The sequence below is a fragment of the Sus scrofa genome, chromosome 14 (assembly GCF_000003025.6).
Source record: "Sus scrofa isolate TJ Tabasco breed Duroc chromosome 14, Sscrofa11.1, whole genome shotgun sequence".
Lineage (NCBI taxonomy): Eukaryota > Metazoa > Chordata > Mammalia > Artiodactyla > Suidae > Sus > Sus scrofa.
This window is the reverse complement of record NC_010456.5, coordinates 104,421,157-104,441,953: the sequence shown is the minus strand read 5'-3', so window position 1 is coordinate 104,441,953 and position 20,797 is coordinate 104,421,157. Positions and strand designations below refer to the sequence as shown.

Here is a 20,797-nt window from a genome sequence, read left to right as displayed (position 1 = left end):
AACAAAACTTCTCGTTTCCCCAGTCTTGAGGAGCAATCTCACTACTAACTAGAAGTTTTAAGATAGATAAGGGAGAATAACTGGCTCAGCACAAATCTATTAACAACTAGAAAAATTTAAACAGTCTTCTGAAAAGGGTAAGTTAATAACATCAATCCTATAAGTAAAAACATGTATATGTATATACACCTTATCACCACATTACATTGTAGCATGTATATTATAGATTACCATCCCATCAATAAACACAACTTCTACTTCTAAAATAAAATATCAAAAATTGTTAATACTTATATGACTCATCCAAAACTGTCAATTACTCATTTGGGACAATATCCTGACAAGATCACTCCTAAAGGATGTTAATACAAAAAGCTTAAATGAGGATTCATTTGATCTTGTATTACGTTATAAATCACTTAGGTATTTTAAAAAGATTTCTATCACAGTATTCAGAAAGTCAGTCCTCTATAGTTTTGAAAACTGATGGGGTAAATGACACATTCATGTTAAATCATTTAATGTATTTTTATTTTAATTTCATCAATTATTATTGCCACATTGTTTCTATCATATTTTGGGTAACCTAGATATAAGCTCTCAAGATTGATTATTTTCTCTTGAAAGAAAGAAAAAAGGAAGGAAGGAAGAGAAAGAGGGAGGCATGAAGAGAGAGAAGAAAGTTTTTAGAATTTAAAAAGGAGGGAACAGTAGTTCCCATCGTGGCTCAGCAGTTAATGAACCTGACTGGCATCCGTGAGGACACAGGTCTGATCCCTGGCCTTGCTCAGTGGGTTAAGGATGTGGCATTGCCGTGAGCTGTGGTGTAGGCTTCAGACTTGGCTTGGACCCCGCTTTGCTGTAGCTCTGGCATAGGCCAGCAGCTACATCTCCAATTGGACCTCTAGCCTGGGAACCTCCATACGCCTTGGGCACTGCCCTAAAAAATATATAAATAAATAAATAAATAAAAAGGAGGGAGCTGATCTCTCTTTTCATGGCAAAAAAATTTGTATAGATATTAAAATACTTTGTGCCCTGCAGGCAAGTGGTTAACAAAAGTAATCTTCCTAATTAGACACTTTAAGATTTTTAATTTAAAAACTATATTGTTTGTAGGGAGTTCCCGTCGTGGCGCAGTGGTTAACGAATCCGACTAGGAACCATGAGGTTGCGGGTTCGGTCCCTGCCCTTGCTCAGTGGGTTAACGATCCGGCGTTGCCGTGACCTGTGGTGTAGGTTGCAGACGCGGCTCGGATCCCGCGTTGCTGTGGCTCTGGTGTAGGCCGGTGGCTACAGCTCCGATTCAACCCCTAGCCTGGGAACCTCCATATGCCGCGGGAGCGGCCCAAGAAATAGCAACAACAACAACAAAAAATAAATAAATAAAATAAAATAAAACTTAAAAAAAAAAAAAAACTATATTGTTTGTAAAAATAGCACCTTCCCCAAACAAAATTTAAAAGCCATAAATTTCTGTCTCTAGTATTAGATACCTTTGAATACTTATAGTCTCATATTTAATCATTCACTGCAAAAACTACAGAGATTATAACTAAAAGTAATACAATTAAAAACTGATTGTAACTGGTATAGTTACTGCAAAAAACAGTATGGAGCTCGCTCAAAATATTAAACATTCATTTACCATATAATCCAGCAATTTCACTTCTGGGTATATGCCCAAACAAACTGAAAGGAGGGACCCAAGCAGATAACTCTATATCAATGTTCACAACAGCATTATTCACAACTGCCAAAAAGTGAAAATAACCCAAACATTCATTAAGTGGATGAATGGGTAAAGTGTGGTATACATAATGGAATATTATTCAACCTGAAAAATGAATGAAATTCTGATACATGCTACAACATGGATGAACCCTGAAGATATTATGCTAAGTCTAACAATCCAGACATACAAAAAACAGACAAATCCAGACCCAAAAACCAAGCATTATATGATTCCACTTATATAAAGTACCTAGGAGTCAAATTCATAGAGACAAAGTAGAACAGTGATTGTCAGGGATTAGAAGAGAATGGGAGTTACTGTTTAATAGGTACAGAGTTTGAGTATGGGAAGATAAATAGTTGTGGAAAAGGATGGCGGTAATGGTTGCAACAATGTGAAGGTACTAAATGCCACTGAACTATATACTCATAAAGGGTTAAAATGGTAAATTTTATGTTATGTATATTTACAATAAAAATTACTATAAGCTTTTTTATTGCTAAATACAAAAACAATTACTTTAGCATTTGACAAACTTTTCATCACATTAAGACACCATGATTTAGACTAACCTGAAAACTCCAGCCCATTTCTTAAGCAATGTTTCATTGTATTGATCTCTTATTTCAAATAAAAGGTCAAAAAGTCGGTTCACTGGAAAACCATAACCCTAAAACACATACACAAAAAAGCAGATAAACAAGTCAAACAGAGATATTCATTTTTTTTAAAGCTCAGAATACTGGAGAAGTGTTTGAGGTGAGCACATACCACACTGTGTGCCATTCCAAAAGTATGAAAAAAAGATAACCTTTTGACTTTCTACTAAGTTGTAACAGGTAATAAAGAGTCTAGAAAGAGTTTTATGAAGCTGGAATAATTTTTCTATTTCTTTTCTCTCTTTTTGGTCTGGATCACATTGTTAGCCTTAAAAAATATTCAAAGTCAGAACTGGAAAAAAAGTTCAAGATTAATGATCTCTATAACTGGGTCTCGGGAAGTATCTTAAATAAGATACAAGAAGAAAAGGAAATTCATTCTGTCTGAAACATGCTGGCTTCCTTCTGCATCCTTAATTTAACAACAAATTTGTTGTATAGGGGAAGGACATCTTTATCAAGCATACACTCCAAAACTTTACTCCTTTACAACTCCAAATCTACTGAAATCTTACCCACATCAGGACCAAATGTTTCTGCCTGCCTCAGAAAGTTGCCCGTATTCTCCTTCCAGCCTTATCTCTTCATCTTTGGTCTCAATACTATCTCCTCCTGTAGGAACTGCTTCATGGATTATCTACTCACTTTGCTGTATCTTTAACTTCCACTAGCTCCTTACTCGTCAATAAATAAGCTAAATTTCCTCCCATCTTTAAACTAAGAACAACCAAAGAAAACAAAAAAGCCCTCCCTCAATTTTCAGTGCCCTGCAGCTGCCTCCCTCTTTCACTGCTTTCACACTCAAACCTACTACAATCTAACTACCATTCTTATTCCTTTATTGAAATTGCTCTCAACAAGTCACAGATTATCTCCTACATATAAAATTCCATGACCTCTCACTATTTTGCCTCTCTTTCTTAAAACTCTTCTGCATCGAATTCTGTAACACCATTCTCTCTCCTTGTTCTCCTTTTATCTATGAATAATCCTTCTGGATTCCTTTTTTCTTCTATCTCCATCCTTCAATCTTCTCTCCTAGCTCCCTAGGGCAATCTTAAGTCAATTGACTTCAAACAAAACAAATTCTCTGGTTATACTCAATCTGTATAGCTAGATCTCTATCAATTCCAAATACTTACTTTCAACACTTCGTAGACATCTCCAGTCAGTCTGCCAATAAGCACATGAAAGTTAACTTATCTCTTTCTTTTCAAACTAAACCAAGGGTTCTTCCTATTTCCTACCCCTGGTAATAGTTCTATCATCTATCCAACTTACTAGGAAAGAAAGCTGAAAATCATCAAAGTGCCCCCAAAACAAACACATCTAATCAGTCATCAAATTCTTTTGATTTTACCTCCTTTACAAATCTACTTCAAATCCATTGTTCTTCTCCATCATTTACTACCTTTCTTTCTTCCAGAAGTCTTCCCAGCATCACTTTATTACAGGCCCTTAACACCTCTTTCCTAGAGTGGTTTAAGAGCTTCCTAAACTGAAATTCCAACCATCTGCCTCTTTCAATTCAATCTATTGCCCAGACACGTAAAATTATCATCTAAAAATGCAAATCTAATCATGTCATCCTCCTGATTTAAAAACTACAGAAGACTTCTAAAGTCCCACAAGACCTGCCACAATCTGGCTCAAACCACCTTATCAATTTTATACCACTATTTGCCCTTCTTTTTTCATACTCAAATACCACAGTTTCTAACACCATCAGCTGGTCAGCCATTCTCATGCCCACTATACCATATCTCTATCTACAGTCAACACATGCTGTTTTATCTGCCATTAATGCCCTTCCCTTCATATCTACTTGCTGAACTCATACTTTAAAATCCAACTCATATTTCAACTTACAGTATAGCCTTTCCCAATTCCTGAAATCAAACTTGTCATTGTCTCTTCTGAGAGGCCAAAGCTCTTTGCTATATTACTAAATTAGTATGTCTAATTATACATTTTATTTGTTTAAATTAAACTGAATTTCTTGAAGCCAAGAATTTTTATGTCCCTATTGTCCTACAGATTTTTATATCTATCATGGTATATATGATCTGGCTGCTTGCATATAGTGGGTGCTCAAAAACGTTAATGAATGGGAGTTCCCGTTGTGGCTCAGCGGTTAACGAACCCAACAAGGATCCATGAGGACACAGGTTCAATCGCTGGCCTCACTCAGTGGGTTAAGGATCCAGCATTGCCATGAGTTGTGGTGAACGGTGCAGATGCAGTTCAGCTCCTGAGTTGCTGTAGCTATGAAGTAGGCTGGCAGCTACAGCTCCAATTGGACCCCTAGCCTGGGAACGTCCATATGCCGCGAGGGCGGCCCTAAAAAGACAAAAAGACAAAAAAAAAGTTAATGAATGAATCAATAAATGATTATTTTGATTTGCTTAATAGGCAGCAAGCAGAACTATGAACAGGCTAATTTTTTTTTTTTTTACTTTATTGTTTAGTCAGCTTTGTTTTAAAGGATAAAATAATGACTTTTTTAAAAGAAAAATTTCTTTAGCGTGACAAAGTGCCAATTTTAAAAACTAAGTATTATACAATATTCTCTAATTAGTTAAAATTTAATTAGAAAAGACCATCCCCAACTGTTCAATTAATAAGTATAACTTGAAAAATCAGCATTTACTAATTCAGAATAAGATCCACTTAATAATCAGCTTGTCAATCTTCAGTGAAATGAAAATACTACAGGATTTCTGAATAAAAAGGACTGGTTTATTTTCCTCAAACTCACTTCAAAGAAGTAAGATTAGAAGGTTTATTTACAAGGTTTACACACCCATCACTGCTGCTTTTCTAATGCTTCTATTACCTGAATATTGTCTATTACTCTTCTTTGACTCTCTGCAGTTCCCTGGAACCATATCAAATACTCTAGATTCAACTGTACTTTAAGTGCCAACCCAAGAACAGTTTTTTATGATTTTTAAAAGAGAGATAAAGAGCTTGCATCAGAATAATAATCAGTGCTGCTACCCATATCAACGAAGTCTGTTACCAAAAAAAAAAAAAAAAAAGCCAACCAAACTACAATTTGTACTTGGTGACGGAGTTGATTTACATTCTAACAGAAGTTTCTTTTCATTATGGATCCATGACAAACCATCTGTAGACTGGCGGTCCCTGGAACCACACTTTAAGTAGCAATGCTTTGAGTCATTATGGCTAGCAAAACTCCCTCAAGTTACTTAGAAATAAGCCCAAAATATTAAGGCTGTCTTTAATAAAACTCACCAAACTTTTCCTGCAGAGAGATCAGTATTACAGGTACATTAGTCACAAAATTTATGAAAGCAAAAAAATCCCACATTATTCTGGTATTACTGTACAAGCCATACTAATTAATAAAGATGAAGGCAATATAATAATTTACTAAAGGAGCTTGTGGAATCTTCTTAGGTTTAAGAATAAAATAAACAACTATTATTCTAGGATGGAAAGACTCTTGTGATAAAGGAAATAGTTTGGCATTTCCCAAAGCATTTAAATGAAGCTCTGGATCTGAAAGATGTTCTAAGGGGAAAAAAAGATTTAAGTGTCAAATACATTAGACAAGTGCTGCATAATCACCTTTCTTTTGGAAATTAGCTCTGAGCCAGGTTTCCAGTAGAGAAATCTGTTTTACTTCACTCAGTATTTATCATACTTTGGAAAATGCTGGTCTATATTTCATGCAAAGTTATTCCAATAATAAAAATCCCATAAATTTAAGCATGAAAACCAAATGCAATCAATTCTTTATTACCTATGATCAAGGAGGGACAAGCTTGAAAGTTTGATACTAAAAACCACAAAGATATTGAGTTTTGAGATAATTCAGCTCTAATCTTAGTTTAAAAAGAAAAAAACAAAACCCTCAAAGTAAAGTGATCTTCTCACAGTCAAGGCACACCTGAAATTAGGAAGGAAATGAGTATATACAGCTTTCAAACTAGTATGTGTTTTCATATATAGTATCACATTTAAAACTCAAAATAATTCTGAAAACTAATAATTAATAAACCCATTTTTCACAAATGAGGATCTGAAGTTTACAAAACTTACAGGCATACAATTAATCAATAGCAAATGTTGAACATAAACTCTAGGTCTTTGGGATTCCACAGCTCATGTTCATTATCCTCAGGCAGAACTTTAATCTTCTAATTTCTAGTTCAGGGTTCTTTCCACTAAACTGTACACTTTTTTTTTTAACTGCAAAAATACTTTGTTCTAATAGAATGGCAGGTTATTTTTTTCCAGCTTTACATGAGATATAATTGATAAATAAAAATCACATCTCTTTAAATGTACAATGTGATGATTTGATACACATATATATTATGAAATTATTACCACAATCAAGCTAATTAACATATCCCTCACCTGACTAGTACTTTAAAAGACATTAATATTCCCTGAGCTCTGTCCAAGTTTTCTAAGGTGGTATGAAAAGTCCTGCCTAATAGGGGAAGACCAATACATAAGTAAACATTTGGTTACTGCTAATTTACTTCCATTACTCTGCAGTAAAATAAATGAGTGTGGTCTATATTTTGCATAGCTTTAAGTGCTCAAATAGCCATTAGTAGAATATTAGATTATCACCTACCTGCAAAGTATCTGCAAATATTACGATGAGATTCTTCAGCTCCAAAACAAGATCAGGATCAGTGCAGTAAGACTGGAAGAGTGAAGGGTGGGTAGGGGTAGAAAAACACACACCAGAGTCATCTGGTTAAAAACTAAGAAATAAAATACTAGGTTTTTTCCATTAATTTGCCTGACTTGCAACAAATTTAAAATCTTGGTTTTTTTAGGTCCATAGTTGGCTTCCTCTATTCAGTAAAAAATTCTGAGGAAAAGATCATAACATGATATATCTAAAGTATCTGTATTATATGAAAAGAAATTTTCCTAAAATTTGCACACACTAAACTTTACACAAAGCAATGATGCCTACATTTCTAAAACTCTTCAGATTTTAAGGAACTAGTTATTTCAAATTGAAAAAATGGTTTATATATAGACCACATATTTCTATTTTTTAATTATTTACTTATTTATTATAAAAGACATACAATCAATATATTACTTTCTCTAATATAGGAAATGACAATTTAAGTATTTTCTTAGTAATTCACCAAAGAAAAATAATTTCAAAGGGATAGTGAAATTCACTCTTGTCCCCTTAACTGCATTTGATAAGATTCTGAGGGTGTGTGTTGCATTTCATACATTATGATTTCATGTATGATGTCACGGAATTAATAGGAAGCTTACTGTAATATTACACATTCATAGCTGGCCTGAATATAAACCATGGTACAATGTATTGTTCTTTATTATAATATGTTAGAAAAAGTTGTAGTTCATTGGATAAACTGTGTATTGAGAATCTATGTCCCTGATAAATAAAAATATATTTATAATCTACATATCACTTAAACTAATAATCATCCTTCAAAATATTTTTAATCTCTATTCTCAATAACAAAATTATAAAAAACAGACTACAAAATTTTAAGTTCAGGGATATTTACTGAAGGTAAACTACCACAACTGTCTTGAAAAAGTCTACGTTGAGCAATTATTAATTTCAAAAGTCCTTATAACACTATGATATTTATTTCCACAAAATGTATATAATAAAAATATTTTATCATTTTACCTTCATTTATAAAAAATTTCATTATTTCAAATGAGTTCAAATTCTGACAATGGCATACTTTTAAAAAAATTTATAACCGTACTACGGGAAACAAATTATAAACATTGAAGAACAAGTTCTATTGAATTTTAATGGTGGAGTTTATTTTGGAAACAAAGAATTCGGAATGATAATTAAAAACCCTTTCTTCATAGTGCTTTTCAGGGATCTAATGAAGAGGTCAGTTGAGACTAATGAGACCAGCTTAATTCTTCATTTTCTATAATGCTGAACTAAAAGTGTCTTCAGAGGCCCCAGTCAGTTGCTAAATCACAAGCCAATGAGCCTGACATTACTACTTCCAAATCTGAGCAATTACCCAAAAAATGCAGAACCGATGGAGGTACAGTTTTCTTCTGACATTATGCATTTTAGAAGTTCTTGAATTAAATGAATTAAAAATTTAGTAACATAAATTGTCTGACTTACTGAATGAGCTCTAAGGACAGCAATTATCTTTGAGAGGGCCATGTTCCAAAGTTCATCAGTGTATGCCCTGGTTACTAATCCTTGAGTCACATGTAAAATGTGATCTTCCACCACAAAGAACCTAAAAAAGTAATTACCAAAATAACATGAGTTTAAAAAAAATTAAAACAAACAAAATAATTAGTTCTGACATTTAATATAAAAATAATATTTATTTCCATATTTGATACATACCCTACAATTTGAGTGAAATATCTTCTATAGCCATCAACTGTTTCATGCTTTAAATGAAAAATAAAAATCAATTTAAAGCAATAAATACCAGAAACATAAAAGTAAGTTCCAAATGAGTAGAACATTTATTAACAAATATTTACTGAGAGTCCCACTGCATGCTGCGTACATCTTTAATGTACCAGGGTATACAATGATAAATAACAAAAAGTCTTTATCCCTCATGGATCTTTCATTTAAAAGGAGAGGACAATAAACAAAGTAAAAAGTCAGTATGATTTCAATACGATTGGTTTCTCAGTAGCCTAGTTCAAGTCACCATCATCTGTCATTTGGACTATTACGTCATTCTCCTACCTAGTCAGTCTTCCAAGCTTTCAAGCTTGCTCCCTACAGTCTATTCTCCAGAAAGCTGCCAGAATGACACTTTCAGAACAATAAGCAAATAATTACATCTTCTGCTAAAAACTCAAAATGGCTTAAAGACTTAAATATAAGACAAGACACTATAAAACACTTAGAAGAGAACATACACTAAATATTCTTTGACATCAACTGTACAAATGTTTTCTTAGGTCAGTCTCCCAAAACAATAGAAATAAAAACAAGAATAAACAAATGGGACCTAATCAGACTTGCAAGCTTTTGCATAGCAAAGGAAACCATCACAAAAAAAAAAAAAAAAAAAAAAAGACAACCTATAGAACGGGAGAAAATAGTTTCAAACGATGAAACTGACAAGGACCTAATCTCCAAAATATACCAACAACTCATACAAATCAACAGTAAAAACACAAACTCAGCTGAAAAAGAAGACATTTCTCCAAAGAAGACATATGGATGGCCAACAGACACATGAAAAATGCTCAACATTACTAATTATCAGAGAAATGCAAATCAAAACTACAATGAGGTACAACCTCACACAGGTCAGAATGGCCATCACTAGTAACTCTACAAATAACAAATGCTGGAGAGGGTGTGGAGAAAACGGAACCCTCCTACACTGTTGGTGGGAATGCAACTTGGTACAACTGCTATGGAAAACAACACAGAGGTACCTCAGAAAACTAAATACAGAACTATCCTATGATCCAGCAATCTCACTCCTGGGCAAATATCCTGGACAAAGCTTTGACTTAAAAAGATTCATGAACCCCAATGTTCACCGCAGCACTATTAACAATAGTTAAGACATGGAAACAACCTAAATTTCCAACAACAGATGAATGAATTAGAAAGATGTGATACATATACACATTGGAATACTACTCAGGCATAAAAAAGAACAGAATAATGCCATTTGCAGCAACATGGATGAAACTAGAGGCTCTCATACTAAGTGAAGTTAAGTCAGAAAGGGAAAGACAAATACCATATGATATCAATTCTATGTGGGATCTAATATATGGCACAAATGAACCTATCTACAGAAAAGAAACAAACTCATAGACATGGAAAAGAGACTTGTGGTTGCCAAGGGGGAGGCAGGGACTGGCAGTTTGGCGTAAGTAGATGAAAACTATTGCATCTGTAATAGATAAGCAATGAGATTCTGCTGTATAGCACAGAAAACTATATCTGATCCCTTGTGATGGAACATGATGGAGGGTAATGTGGAAAAAAAGAATGTATATGAGGATACAGGATATGATGACGTATCCTGTCATGGCTCAGTGGTTAACAAACCCAACTAGCATCCATAAGGAAGTGGGTTCGATCCCTGGCCTCACTCAGTGGGTTAGGGATCCAGCGTTGCCGTGAGCTATGGTATGCCTTGGGTGTGGCCCCAAAGAGACAAAAGACAAAAAAAAAAAAAAGAATGTATATGGACGTATGGCTGGGTCACTTTGTTCTGCAGCAGAAATTGACAGAACACTGTAAATCAACTGTAAGAAAAAAGTTTTTTAAATAAAATGAAATGAAAAAATAAATAACAAGAGTAATCTATGATGCTAATATAAAAAGGCTCCCACTTGCCTCTGTAGCTGCCACTTTTCAGCTAATTTTATACCCAATTTGACTATTCATAAAAGTTAATGTAATACTACATACACAAGGAAGACTGCTTAGAGATCAGTTGGTGAGTCAAGTTAGACCGAATTTGCTTAAATAAGGATTAACTTACACTTCCCTGATGAAAAATGTTATTGAACATCTTTTCATGTGCTTAACTGTCATCTGTGTTATCTTTGGTAAAATATCTATTTGAATCTTTTGTCCAATAGTCTGTATTTAGTTAGCTATGCAAGTTTTTTCTCTATTCTGGATACAAGCCTTTTATTAGACATGAGTTTTGCAAGTATTTTCTCTCCATCTGTGTCTTGTCTTTTCATTTTCTTGACAATGCCTTGTCAAGGGCAGAAGTTTTCATTTTGATGTTCAATCTATCAATTTCTATCTTTTATGGCTCATGCTTTACCTATATCTCCTAAGAAAACACTGCTTAATCCATCATAAAGATTTTATTACCCAAAGATTTTAATGTTTGTTTTTTCAAAAAAAAAAAAAGTTTTACAACTTTAGCTCTTATATTTGGGTCCATAATTCATTTTCTGAATTGCTGAATGAGGTAAGAGTCAATATTCAGTTTTTGCATATGGCTAATTTCATTCTCTTGTAGTCAGAAGACTTACTTGTACATGTACTGTTTTTATGAGTTTTCATAGTTAACATCTAGTCACACACCTATCACCATAACCAACATACAGAATAGTTCCATACTGACCTGGGTTTTTTTTCACATTATAGATAATTTTATTTCAATGTTTTCTTTCTTTCTTTTTTTTAATCTTTTTGTCTTTTTGTCTTTTAGGGCCACACTGGCAACATATGGAGGTTCCCAGGCTAGGGGTTGAATCAGAGCTGTAGCCGCTGGCCTATGCCACAGCCACAGCAATGCGGGATCTGAGCCCTGTCTGCGACCTACACCACAGCTCAGAGCAACACCAGATCCTTAACCCACTGAGCAAGGCCAGGGATCAAATGTCCTCATAGATGCTAGTTGGGTTTGTTAACCACTGAGCTATGACTGGAACTCCCTTTTCCTTGCTTTTCTACAGAGCATAAATATGTCACAATTTTATAACCAAAAAGTATATGTAGGAGTTCCCTGGTGGCACAGTAGGTTAAGAATCTGGCATTATCACTGCTGTGGCTTGGGTTGCTGCTGTGGCATGGGTGTGAACCCTGGCCTGGGAACTCTGCATGCTACAGGTGTGGCCAAAAAAAAAAAAAAAAAAAGATACACATACACACACTCTTGAGAATGACTAATAAAAATCCCACAAACATAGCATCTTCAGATCACTGACTTAGTCTTTGTCAGGACTATACTTTCCTACCTGATTCTCAGTGCATTTAAGAAGAATATAAGATATTTTTTAAAAAAGATTTATCTGAGTTCCCGTTGTGGCTCAGTGGCAATGGACCCAATTAGTATCCTGAGGACACGGGTCTGATCCCTGGTCTCACTCAGTGGGTTAAAAGATCTGAAGTTGCCATGAGCTGTGATGTAGGTTGCAGATGAGGATCAGATTCTAAATTGCTATGGCAGTGGCAGAGGCCAGCAGCTGTGGCTGTGAATAGACCCTTCACCTAGGAACTTCCATATACTGCTGGTGTGGCCCAAAAATAACAAAGCAAAAAAGTTTTTAAAAATTAAAAAAGTTTTTTATAGCATCTTTAGTTGTTTTTTCAGTGGGACAATTAATCAAGGTTGAGTCCATCATGTTGTCAGAAATTAATTACCAATCCCTGACATTTTATATATTTACTTGTTTATCTTTTAATTTATTCACTGTCTTATTTATTTGTGTATAGTCTACCTTCCCTAATTGAATATAAGCTCCTGAGAGAAGAACCTTACCCATATTGTTCACTGGTGTAACCTTTATACCTAATTGGAATTATTGGAAGTGGTAAGTATTCAATAAATATTTGTTGTTGAATGAATAGTGATGCATGCTTTCAAAAAATTAAAGGGGATAAAAACTGAAAACATAACCAATTCAAAATTTTCACATACTTACCATATTTGACTGTGGTTGCAATACCAGTCTTGCCTGTTTCTTTCTTTGTTTTCGGTAATAATTTTCAAATGTTTCCTCATCTCCCTAAAATAAAATTAGCAGAGTAATGAAAAATATACAAATAGAATGCTAAACAGATTAACTCTTTACCCCTTAAGAGTCCTTTTTAAGTTTCTAACAACTGGAATTAAATGCAGATTGGTATTTCCTACTGAACATCAAGAACAAATTTTTAGCATTTAGTTTAAAGACAGTAACCCTGTCTAGTATCATGGCAATTAAGAAGACTAAAGATTTAACAAAGGAAGGGAGGGAGGGAGGAAAGAAGGTAGGGAGGGAGGAAGGCAGATTGGGTGGGAAGAAGGAAGGAAGACTAAAGGTGGGTTCAAATAATTTGCCCAACTTATTATTTAGGCTTCAAAGACTGACCAAAGAAAATATGGCTGTCAGTGAGGGAAACTAAATAAGGAAATCAGCCGTCAAGCCCCAACTTCTGAACATACTGTATGAGGCCCTACGTGATCTGGCATCTTTCTCCATCTCTTGCCTTCTCTCATTATAGTCAATATACCATTTTCTTTTCACGTCCAGGCTTTTGTGAAATATGTTTTTCAGTTACTTTTCCCTGTATGACTTTTTAATTTTTTGTTCGGCCGCACCCACAGCATGCAGAAGTTGCCAGGCCAGGGATCGAACTCATGTCACAGCAGTGATCTGAGCCGCAGCAGTTAACAATGGTGAATCCTTAACCCATCAAGCTACCAGGGAACTCCCTGAATTTTAATTTTAATTTTAATTAATTTAATTAGCCACATATAGCTAGTGGTTGCCACATCAGAGAGTGGAGATCTTTTTTATCTAACTCTAATAGAACATGGTCCCTGTCCATCTAGTTTATCATTGTATCCTTATCAGTTACACAATTCTTGGCACATGGAAGGCACTAAATAAATATTTGTTGATGAATAAATGACTGAAGAAGTAAATGGCTATATATCTATCTCCTCTGTCTTCCTCTCTTCTTAAAGAAAAATCCACCCAGAGTCATTAAAAAAGGTTTACAACCCATTCCCCTACTCAAGGATCCAAAGAGAATCTAAGAGAAAGAAAAAAAAATGTTAATAACAGGAAAAAAAAATCAAAATTCATATTTTCACTGAGAAAATTCTGATATTTTAATACTCAAGTGGCTACAAAAAACATGACTTAGTAGCTATCAAAGGTAAACTCATGCATAAAATATTTTTGTGTAGGTATCACCTAGTGCAGTTCTTCCAACTTTTGCACTTTATTTAAAAGAATTTCAAAAAAAAAAACAAAAAACAAACCATGATCCCCCTGACAGTTTTATTTTGGTAACTAAATTTTTTTCACTATGAGTTTAACTAGATTAAAAGGATAAAATTTCAAATATATTATAAATAAAACTATTACATCCTCATTTAAACATGTCCAATGGATACATACCATCACTCATCTTAAAAACATGAACAAGTTCTTCAACATTCAGAAAGTTTATATTTTTCCTTTTTAAACTCGTATTTCAGCTTACTACCCTCATAGAACTTTTTCTAATTTAATGTGTTTTTTCTAATGCTATATTGTCTAATGTAATATGTTCTTATTTTTATTCGTATTTCTGAAACCGTAAGGCTTTAGGTATTAAAGTGGTTTTTTTACTTCTGGGTTGAATTATCATTAATAATTAGTACATAATGATCAAAGCAACCTAAGTATATTACACATTTTGATAATTAATGAGCCAAAAAGTAAATTTCTATTGAAAATGAATATCTGAATAGGATTAATGGGGCTACTTTTCTTCTTTTCTTTCTTTTCTTCTTTCTAGGGCTGCACCTGCAGCATATGGACAGTCCCAGGCTAGGGGTCGAATCAGAGCTACGGCTGTAGGCCTCCACTAAAGCCACAGAAAGGCAGGATCCAAGCCATGTCTGTGATCTGCACCACAGCTCACAGCAATGCTGGACCCTTAACCCAGTGAGTGAGGCCAGGAATTGAATCCGCATCCTCATGGATCCTAATCAGGTTCAATAATTGCTGGGTCATGAAGGGAACTCCCTTTTTTTAAATTCAATTGACAATGTACTTTTTGGTTAAAACTCTGAGCTGCAAATTTAGTAAATTTAATTCACACAAAGAAGTGCCCACTCTAATACCTGATCTTATTACAAACTGAATGTGATGGTAGAAAGAGTCAATCAGTTACTAAATTCAGCAAATCTTTTATGAAATATCAGATACAATGCAAGGCACCAGGGAAAGAACAACAAACAACATCTGTGGTGTCTATTCTTGTTGACTGTGTAGATACAGCACAGGGATAATAAAAAGTAACAAAAGTGCTACTGGCACTCACTATAGTTTATGGTGTCCATATAAGACAGAAAAATTGAGCACTAACCAAAGCAAAAAAAATCATTCCTCTACACCAAACCCAAAAAATCTACAGGAAAACATCTAACTTGAAAGGAGTAGTGAAAGAATAAAACAACATGAGAACAGCAGATATCTGTTGATCTATAACACCAGACAGCAGTATAATCTTGATGGAACTCAGCCTCTGTTTGCCTCAGGTGTAAATAGAGTTAAATATGTGTATTTATATAACACACACACACATATCTATATATATATATATATATATAGTCACCTGAAACTGAAAATAATCTACAAAGTTAAGGTAGTTTATACACACACACATTTGAATAATTATTTTTCATAGAACAGACTAAAAAGTATTATTTTGATTCTATAGATTGAGTTTGTATAGCTTTAAAAAGAGAAATTCTTCTTAAAGGTCCATTCAAAAAGCTCAACACATTTGAATATTATTAACTTATTTGTAAAAAATGAGTTTACATTGATATTGTGCTTGTATATCATTTTTATCTTAGCTATGAAGGGCAGAACTGGTCCTATCTTTCAATAGAGGGCTAAAAGAAAAAAAAGGTTAGCTAATAAAGATAATTCCATTTATTCTAATGAACATAACTGTCATTATTTTTAAATTACATAAGTAATCCAAACCTCAAAACTTTTTAAAAGTAAGTGGCTTAAGAAGGCAATGGAATGACATATCAAAAGTGCTGAAAGAAAAACCAAGAATTCTATATCCACCAAAACTACTGTTAAAAAGCAAAAGAGAATTAAGACATTCTCAGGTAAATACAGTTAAATATGTGTATTTATATTGAGAGATTGATGATGCTAGCAAAATTGAGAGAACTGATGCTAGCAGAACCTTCCCTAAAATATTAATAGGACTACTTCTGGCAGAAACTAAAGGACACTTCAATTCACATGAAAAAAATTAAGAATACCAGTAAAGGTGAATACAGAGGTAACTATAAAGACAGTAAAAATGTACTTTTGTTTCGAACTTCTTTCTTCTGATTCAAAAAACAACTGTATAAAGAATGATAAATCTGTGTCAATGGCTGATAATATATAAATATATAATTAGTATGATAACAATAACACAGAGGAAAGGGGTAACTGTGAACTATATTGTTTTAAGATAAAGATGTTCACTGTAATCCCAGGGCAAATGCTAAGAAAACAGTGAATACATATGTATAAACAAACGACAAGAGAATTAAAATGGTACGTCAGAAAATGGTACATGAGAAAGCAACAAAGTCTTAAAAATATATGAAGTAAAAACTGGCAGAACTAAGGGAAGAATAGACAACTCAATAGTTATATTTGGAGGCTATAATATTCTCACTTTCAAAAACAGAAGAGGCAGAAAATCAATAAGGAAACAGAAGATTTGAACATTATAAAGTAACTAGACCTAATTGGTGTCTACAGATCACACCACCCAACAACAGCCAGATATATATTCTTCTCAAGTTTACATGGAATATTCTCCAGGATAAAGCAAATGTTAGGCCATAAAACAAGCCTGAATAAATTTAAAAGGACTGAAATCATACAAAGTATTATTTCTGACCACAGTGAGATTAAATTGTAATCAATAGTAGGACTTTTGAGAAATTCACAAACATGGGGATTAAACACCTAAATAACCAATGAGTTAAAGAAGAAATCACAGGAATTTAGAAAATATTTTGAGATAAATGGAAAAAACATACAACACACCAAAACACATGGATGCAGCTAAAGCAGTGGTTAGAAGGAAATTTATACCTTTAAATGTCTATATTTAAAAAGAGAAGTTCTCAGGTGGCACAGCAGGTTAAGGATTTGCATTGTCACTGATTGGCTCAAGCTGCTGCTGTGGCAAGGGTTCAATCTCTGGCCCAGGAATTTCCACATGCCCCAGGAGCAGGCAAAAATGAAAAGAAAAGAAAACTTATTTTTTTTTTTTTAAAAAAAAGAAGACTTCAATCAATAACTTTAATTTCTACCTATGTGAAAGAAGTTGAACACAAATGGCCACATACAGTATGATTCCACTTGTATAGCTATCCAGAATAGGCAAATTCATAGAGAGAGTAAATTAGTGGTTTCCAGGGACTGGGGAGCAGGGGATAAGGAGTGACTGCTAATAGGTAAGGATTTCTTTTTTGTGATATTGAAATGTTCTGGAATTAGCAGTACTGGTTGCACATCCTTGTGAACCTGCTAATACCACTGTGTTGCATATATTACAAGGGGAATTTTTTTTTTTTTTGTCTTTTTACTTTTTCTAGGGCTGCTCCCATGGCATTTGGAGGTTCCCAGGCTAAGGGGTCTAATCGGAGCTGTAGCCACTGGTCTACACCAGAGCCATCGCAATGAGGGATCTGAGCCACGTCTGAGACCTACACCACAGCTGATGGCAATGCCAGATCCTTAATCCAGAACCTCATGGTTCCTAGTCGGATTCGTTAACCACTGAGCCACGACGAGAACTCCAAGGGGAAATTTTTTTGTTACATGAATATATCACAAAAATGCTATTTAAAAAAGGGGTGGGGGTTAACTATCCAGCCAAAAATGAAAACAATGTGCTGTGGAGTAAACAAATACAGAAGTCACATATTTAAGGAGTTCCCGTTACAGGTCAGCGGGTAAAACCCAACTACTATCCATGAGGATTCAGGTTCAATTCCTGGCCTTACTCAGAGGATTAAGGATCCTGTGTTGCTGTGAACTACGGTACAGGTCAGAGACACGGCTCGGATCCCGTGTTGCTGTGGCTGTGACAGAGGCCAGCAGCTGTAGCTTAGATTCCACCCTAGCCTGGGAACTTCCATACGCTACAGGTGCAGCCCTAAAAACCAAAAAACAAACAAACAAACGAAAGTAACATATATAAAAGTTAGCTGTGATACAACAACAGCACAAAGGGAAGAAGACAGAAATGTCAGGTTCTTTTAATATACATGAAAAGTATACTTGGAAGTAGACTAGGACAAGTTAAAGAAAAAAATAAATGCCTTACACTCAGTGGATTATTTCACAAATAAATACTACAAGAAGATTTGCAGCTCACTGAGCTTGAGGGCAGCCTTTAGAAAAGTAGACCTAAAAACCACACATGTCTTTTTAATAATACAAATACATGCACACATGTGTGTATACACACATATAGGTATACACAAAACATACACACACACACACACACATATATAAAAGATACTTACCAAAACAGAATAAATGTGCAAACATCGGTAAACAGGGGAAAAATCAACAAGATCTTGAACAGTTAAGACCTGAAAAATAAATCCATTTTTAAAAAATCATAAGTCAAACTACCAGTCCACTATTGAGATTCACGTTCTAACATTTACCAGCTATAAAAAGCATATAATATAAACACAATGGCTTTTTTATTTTGTTTTGGCATTTGCTTAGTAGTTCATTCTTCATATATTTGTCATCATTGTTGGCTGCTTTAGATTATTAGGTAATAAAGAGGAGAGGCTGTATATCTTTAACATGCTTGGTAGATTACCAGAAAATTGCTATGGATAACTAGATACATCATTATTGCTTTTTGGTAAAGACGGTGCATGAATGTATGGTTTAACTGTAGAAGTTCCTTCTCTTCTGCAGCTAAGTCACATGATTTATCATTTCATCAAATTGAAGACATCATCACTATTATGTAACACTAAGAAAGAAAACACTACCACTTGAGACTATAGTATCATCAATTTTAAGATGTATTCTGATTCTGAGATGTTGATAATGTTTTTAAAGTTCACCTTAGAATTGACGAAACAGAGTAATATAGTTTCCCAAACTTGAGAAACTTTTCTTTTTTTACTGGTTTTTTTTTTTTTTTTTTTTTTTTTTTGTCTTTTTAGGCCCACACCAGTGGCACATGGAGGTTCCCAGGCTAGGGGTCGATTCCAAACTGTAGCCTCCAGCCAACCCCACAGCCACAGCAATGCTGGATCCTTAACATACTGAATGAGGCCAGGGATTGAACTCATGTCCTCATGAATACTAGTTGGGTTCATTCACCGCCGAGCCACAACAGACGCTCTGAAAAACTTTTCTTAAAGATAGACATTTCTATTCTCACAAATCCTCAGGATGAACTTAAATTATTTTTATCACAGTGTTATTTATTTGGGAAAACGGCAGAAGCAAAATATGGTAACAGTAAAATACACTGGGGAGAAAAGGGAAACAACCAAGTTTCACTTAGAGTATTGATCTGGGGATAAGGTACGATGATAATGCTTCTAGCAGTTAAAGATAATGCAAAGCAGATGAAGGAAAATTAAGATAAAAAGATGAGACAGTCCATTTACACCATGCTGAATTTCAAGAGAGCACAGACTTATAGAGATTCTCTGAATAATAATAAAGAAGGAACAGGGAGTTCCCGTAGTAGCTCAGTGGGTTACAAACCTGACAAGCAACCATGAGGATATGGTTTCAATCCTTGGCTCTGCTCAATGGGTTAAGGATCCTGTATTGCCAAGAGCTGTGGTGTAGATCCAGACACATCCTGGATTCCGCGTTGCTGTGGCTGTGGCCATCAGCTGCAGCTCAGATTCGACTCCTAGCCTGGGAATTTCCACATGCCTCAGGTGCAACCCTAAAAAGAAAAAAAAAAAAGAAAGAAAAAAAGAACAAAAAAGCAGCTTTCAGAAACAATTATTTAGGAGTTTCCATCGTGGCTCAACAGAAACGAATCTGACTAGCATCCATGAGGACACAGGTTCAATCCCTGGCCTCGCCCAGTGGCTTAAGAATCCGGCGTTGGAGTTCCCATTGTGGCGCAGTGGTTAATGAATCCGACTAGGAACCATGAGGTTGCGGGTTCGGTCCCTGCCCTTGTTCAGTGGGTTAACCATCCAGTGTTGCCATGAGCTGTGGTGTAGGTTGCAGATGTGGCTCGGATCCCGCATTGCTATGGCTCTGGCATAGGCCAGGGGCTACAGCTCCGACTGGACCCCTAGCCTGGGAACCTCCATATGCTGCGGGAGTGGCCCAAGAAATAGCAAAAAAAAGATTAAAAAAAAAAAAAAAGAATCCGGCATTGCCATGAGCTATGGTGTAGGCATCAGACACGGCTCGGATCTGGCATTGCTGTGGCTGTGGTGTACGGTGGCAGCTACAGCTCTGATTTGACCCCTGGCCTGGGAACCTCCATATGCCGCAGGTTCAGCCCCCCAAAAAACAAAAAACAAAACAAACAAAAAACCCCACAATTATTTAATTTCATGGGACTAATCAGAATTAATTCTATATTAGAAGGACATTAAATAATATATATGTATTTTTGCTGTATAGCAGAAATTGGCACAACACCATGTATCAACTATACTTTAATTTCAAATGTAAAAAAAATTACTTTGTAGTAAGTATCTCAGCACCAAAGAAGAAAAAAAGGTAGGCTATCCAAATTAGTCTAAATGAGGCGGTTAAGCCATTATGCATTAAATTACTGCCATGGGTAAGTAATATATGAGTGTTCACTACAAAAAGGAATTATTAAATTTACACTTTTACTGCTAATTATGGCAGAACACCTAGGTTCAAATATTTGCAGCTTACAAATACAATC

General features: G+C 34.9%; 1 protein-coding gene across 4 annotated transcripts in view; it reads right to left on the bottom strand.

The window, feature by feature from the left end:
- Positions 1 to 20,797, bottom strand: part of EXOC6 (exocyst complex component 6) — a 222,696-nt gene that overhangs the window by 107,685 nt on the left and 94,214 nt on the right. For all 4 annotated transcript variants that reach the window (XM_021073792.1, XM_021073794.1, XM_021073795.1 and 1 more), the window contains exons 8-13: positions 18,417 to 18,485; positions 12,802 to 12,885; positions 8,771 to 8,817; positions 8,537 to 8,657; positions 7,010 to 7,081; positions 2,308 to 2,405 (exon numbers count right to left, since the gene is read on the bottom strand). In XM_021073792.1, coding sequence (XP_020929451.1) covers positions 2,308 to 2,405; positions 7,010 to 7,081; positions 8,537 to 8,657; positions 8,771 to 8,817; positions 12,802 to 12,885; positions 18,417 to 18,485 — 491 coding nt within the window. The remainder of the gene's footprint in view (positions 1 to 2,307; positions 2,406 to 7,009; positions 7,082 to 8,536; positions 8,658 to 8,770; positions 8,818 to 12,801; positions 12,886 to 18,416; positions 18,486 to 20,797) is intronic.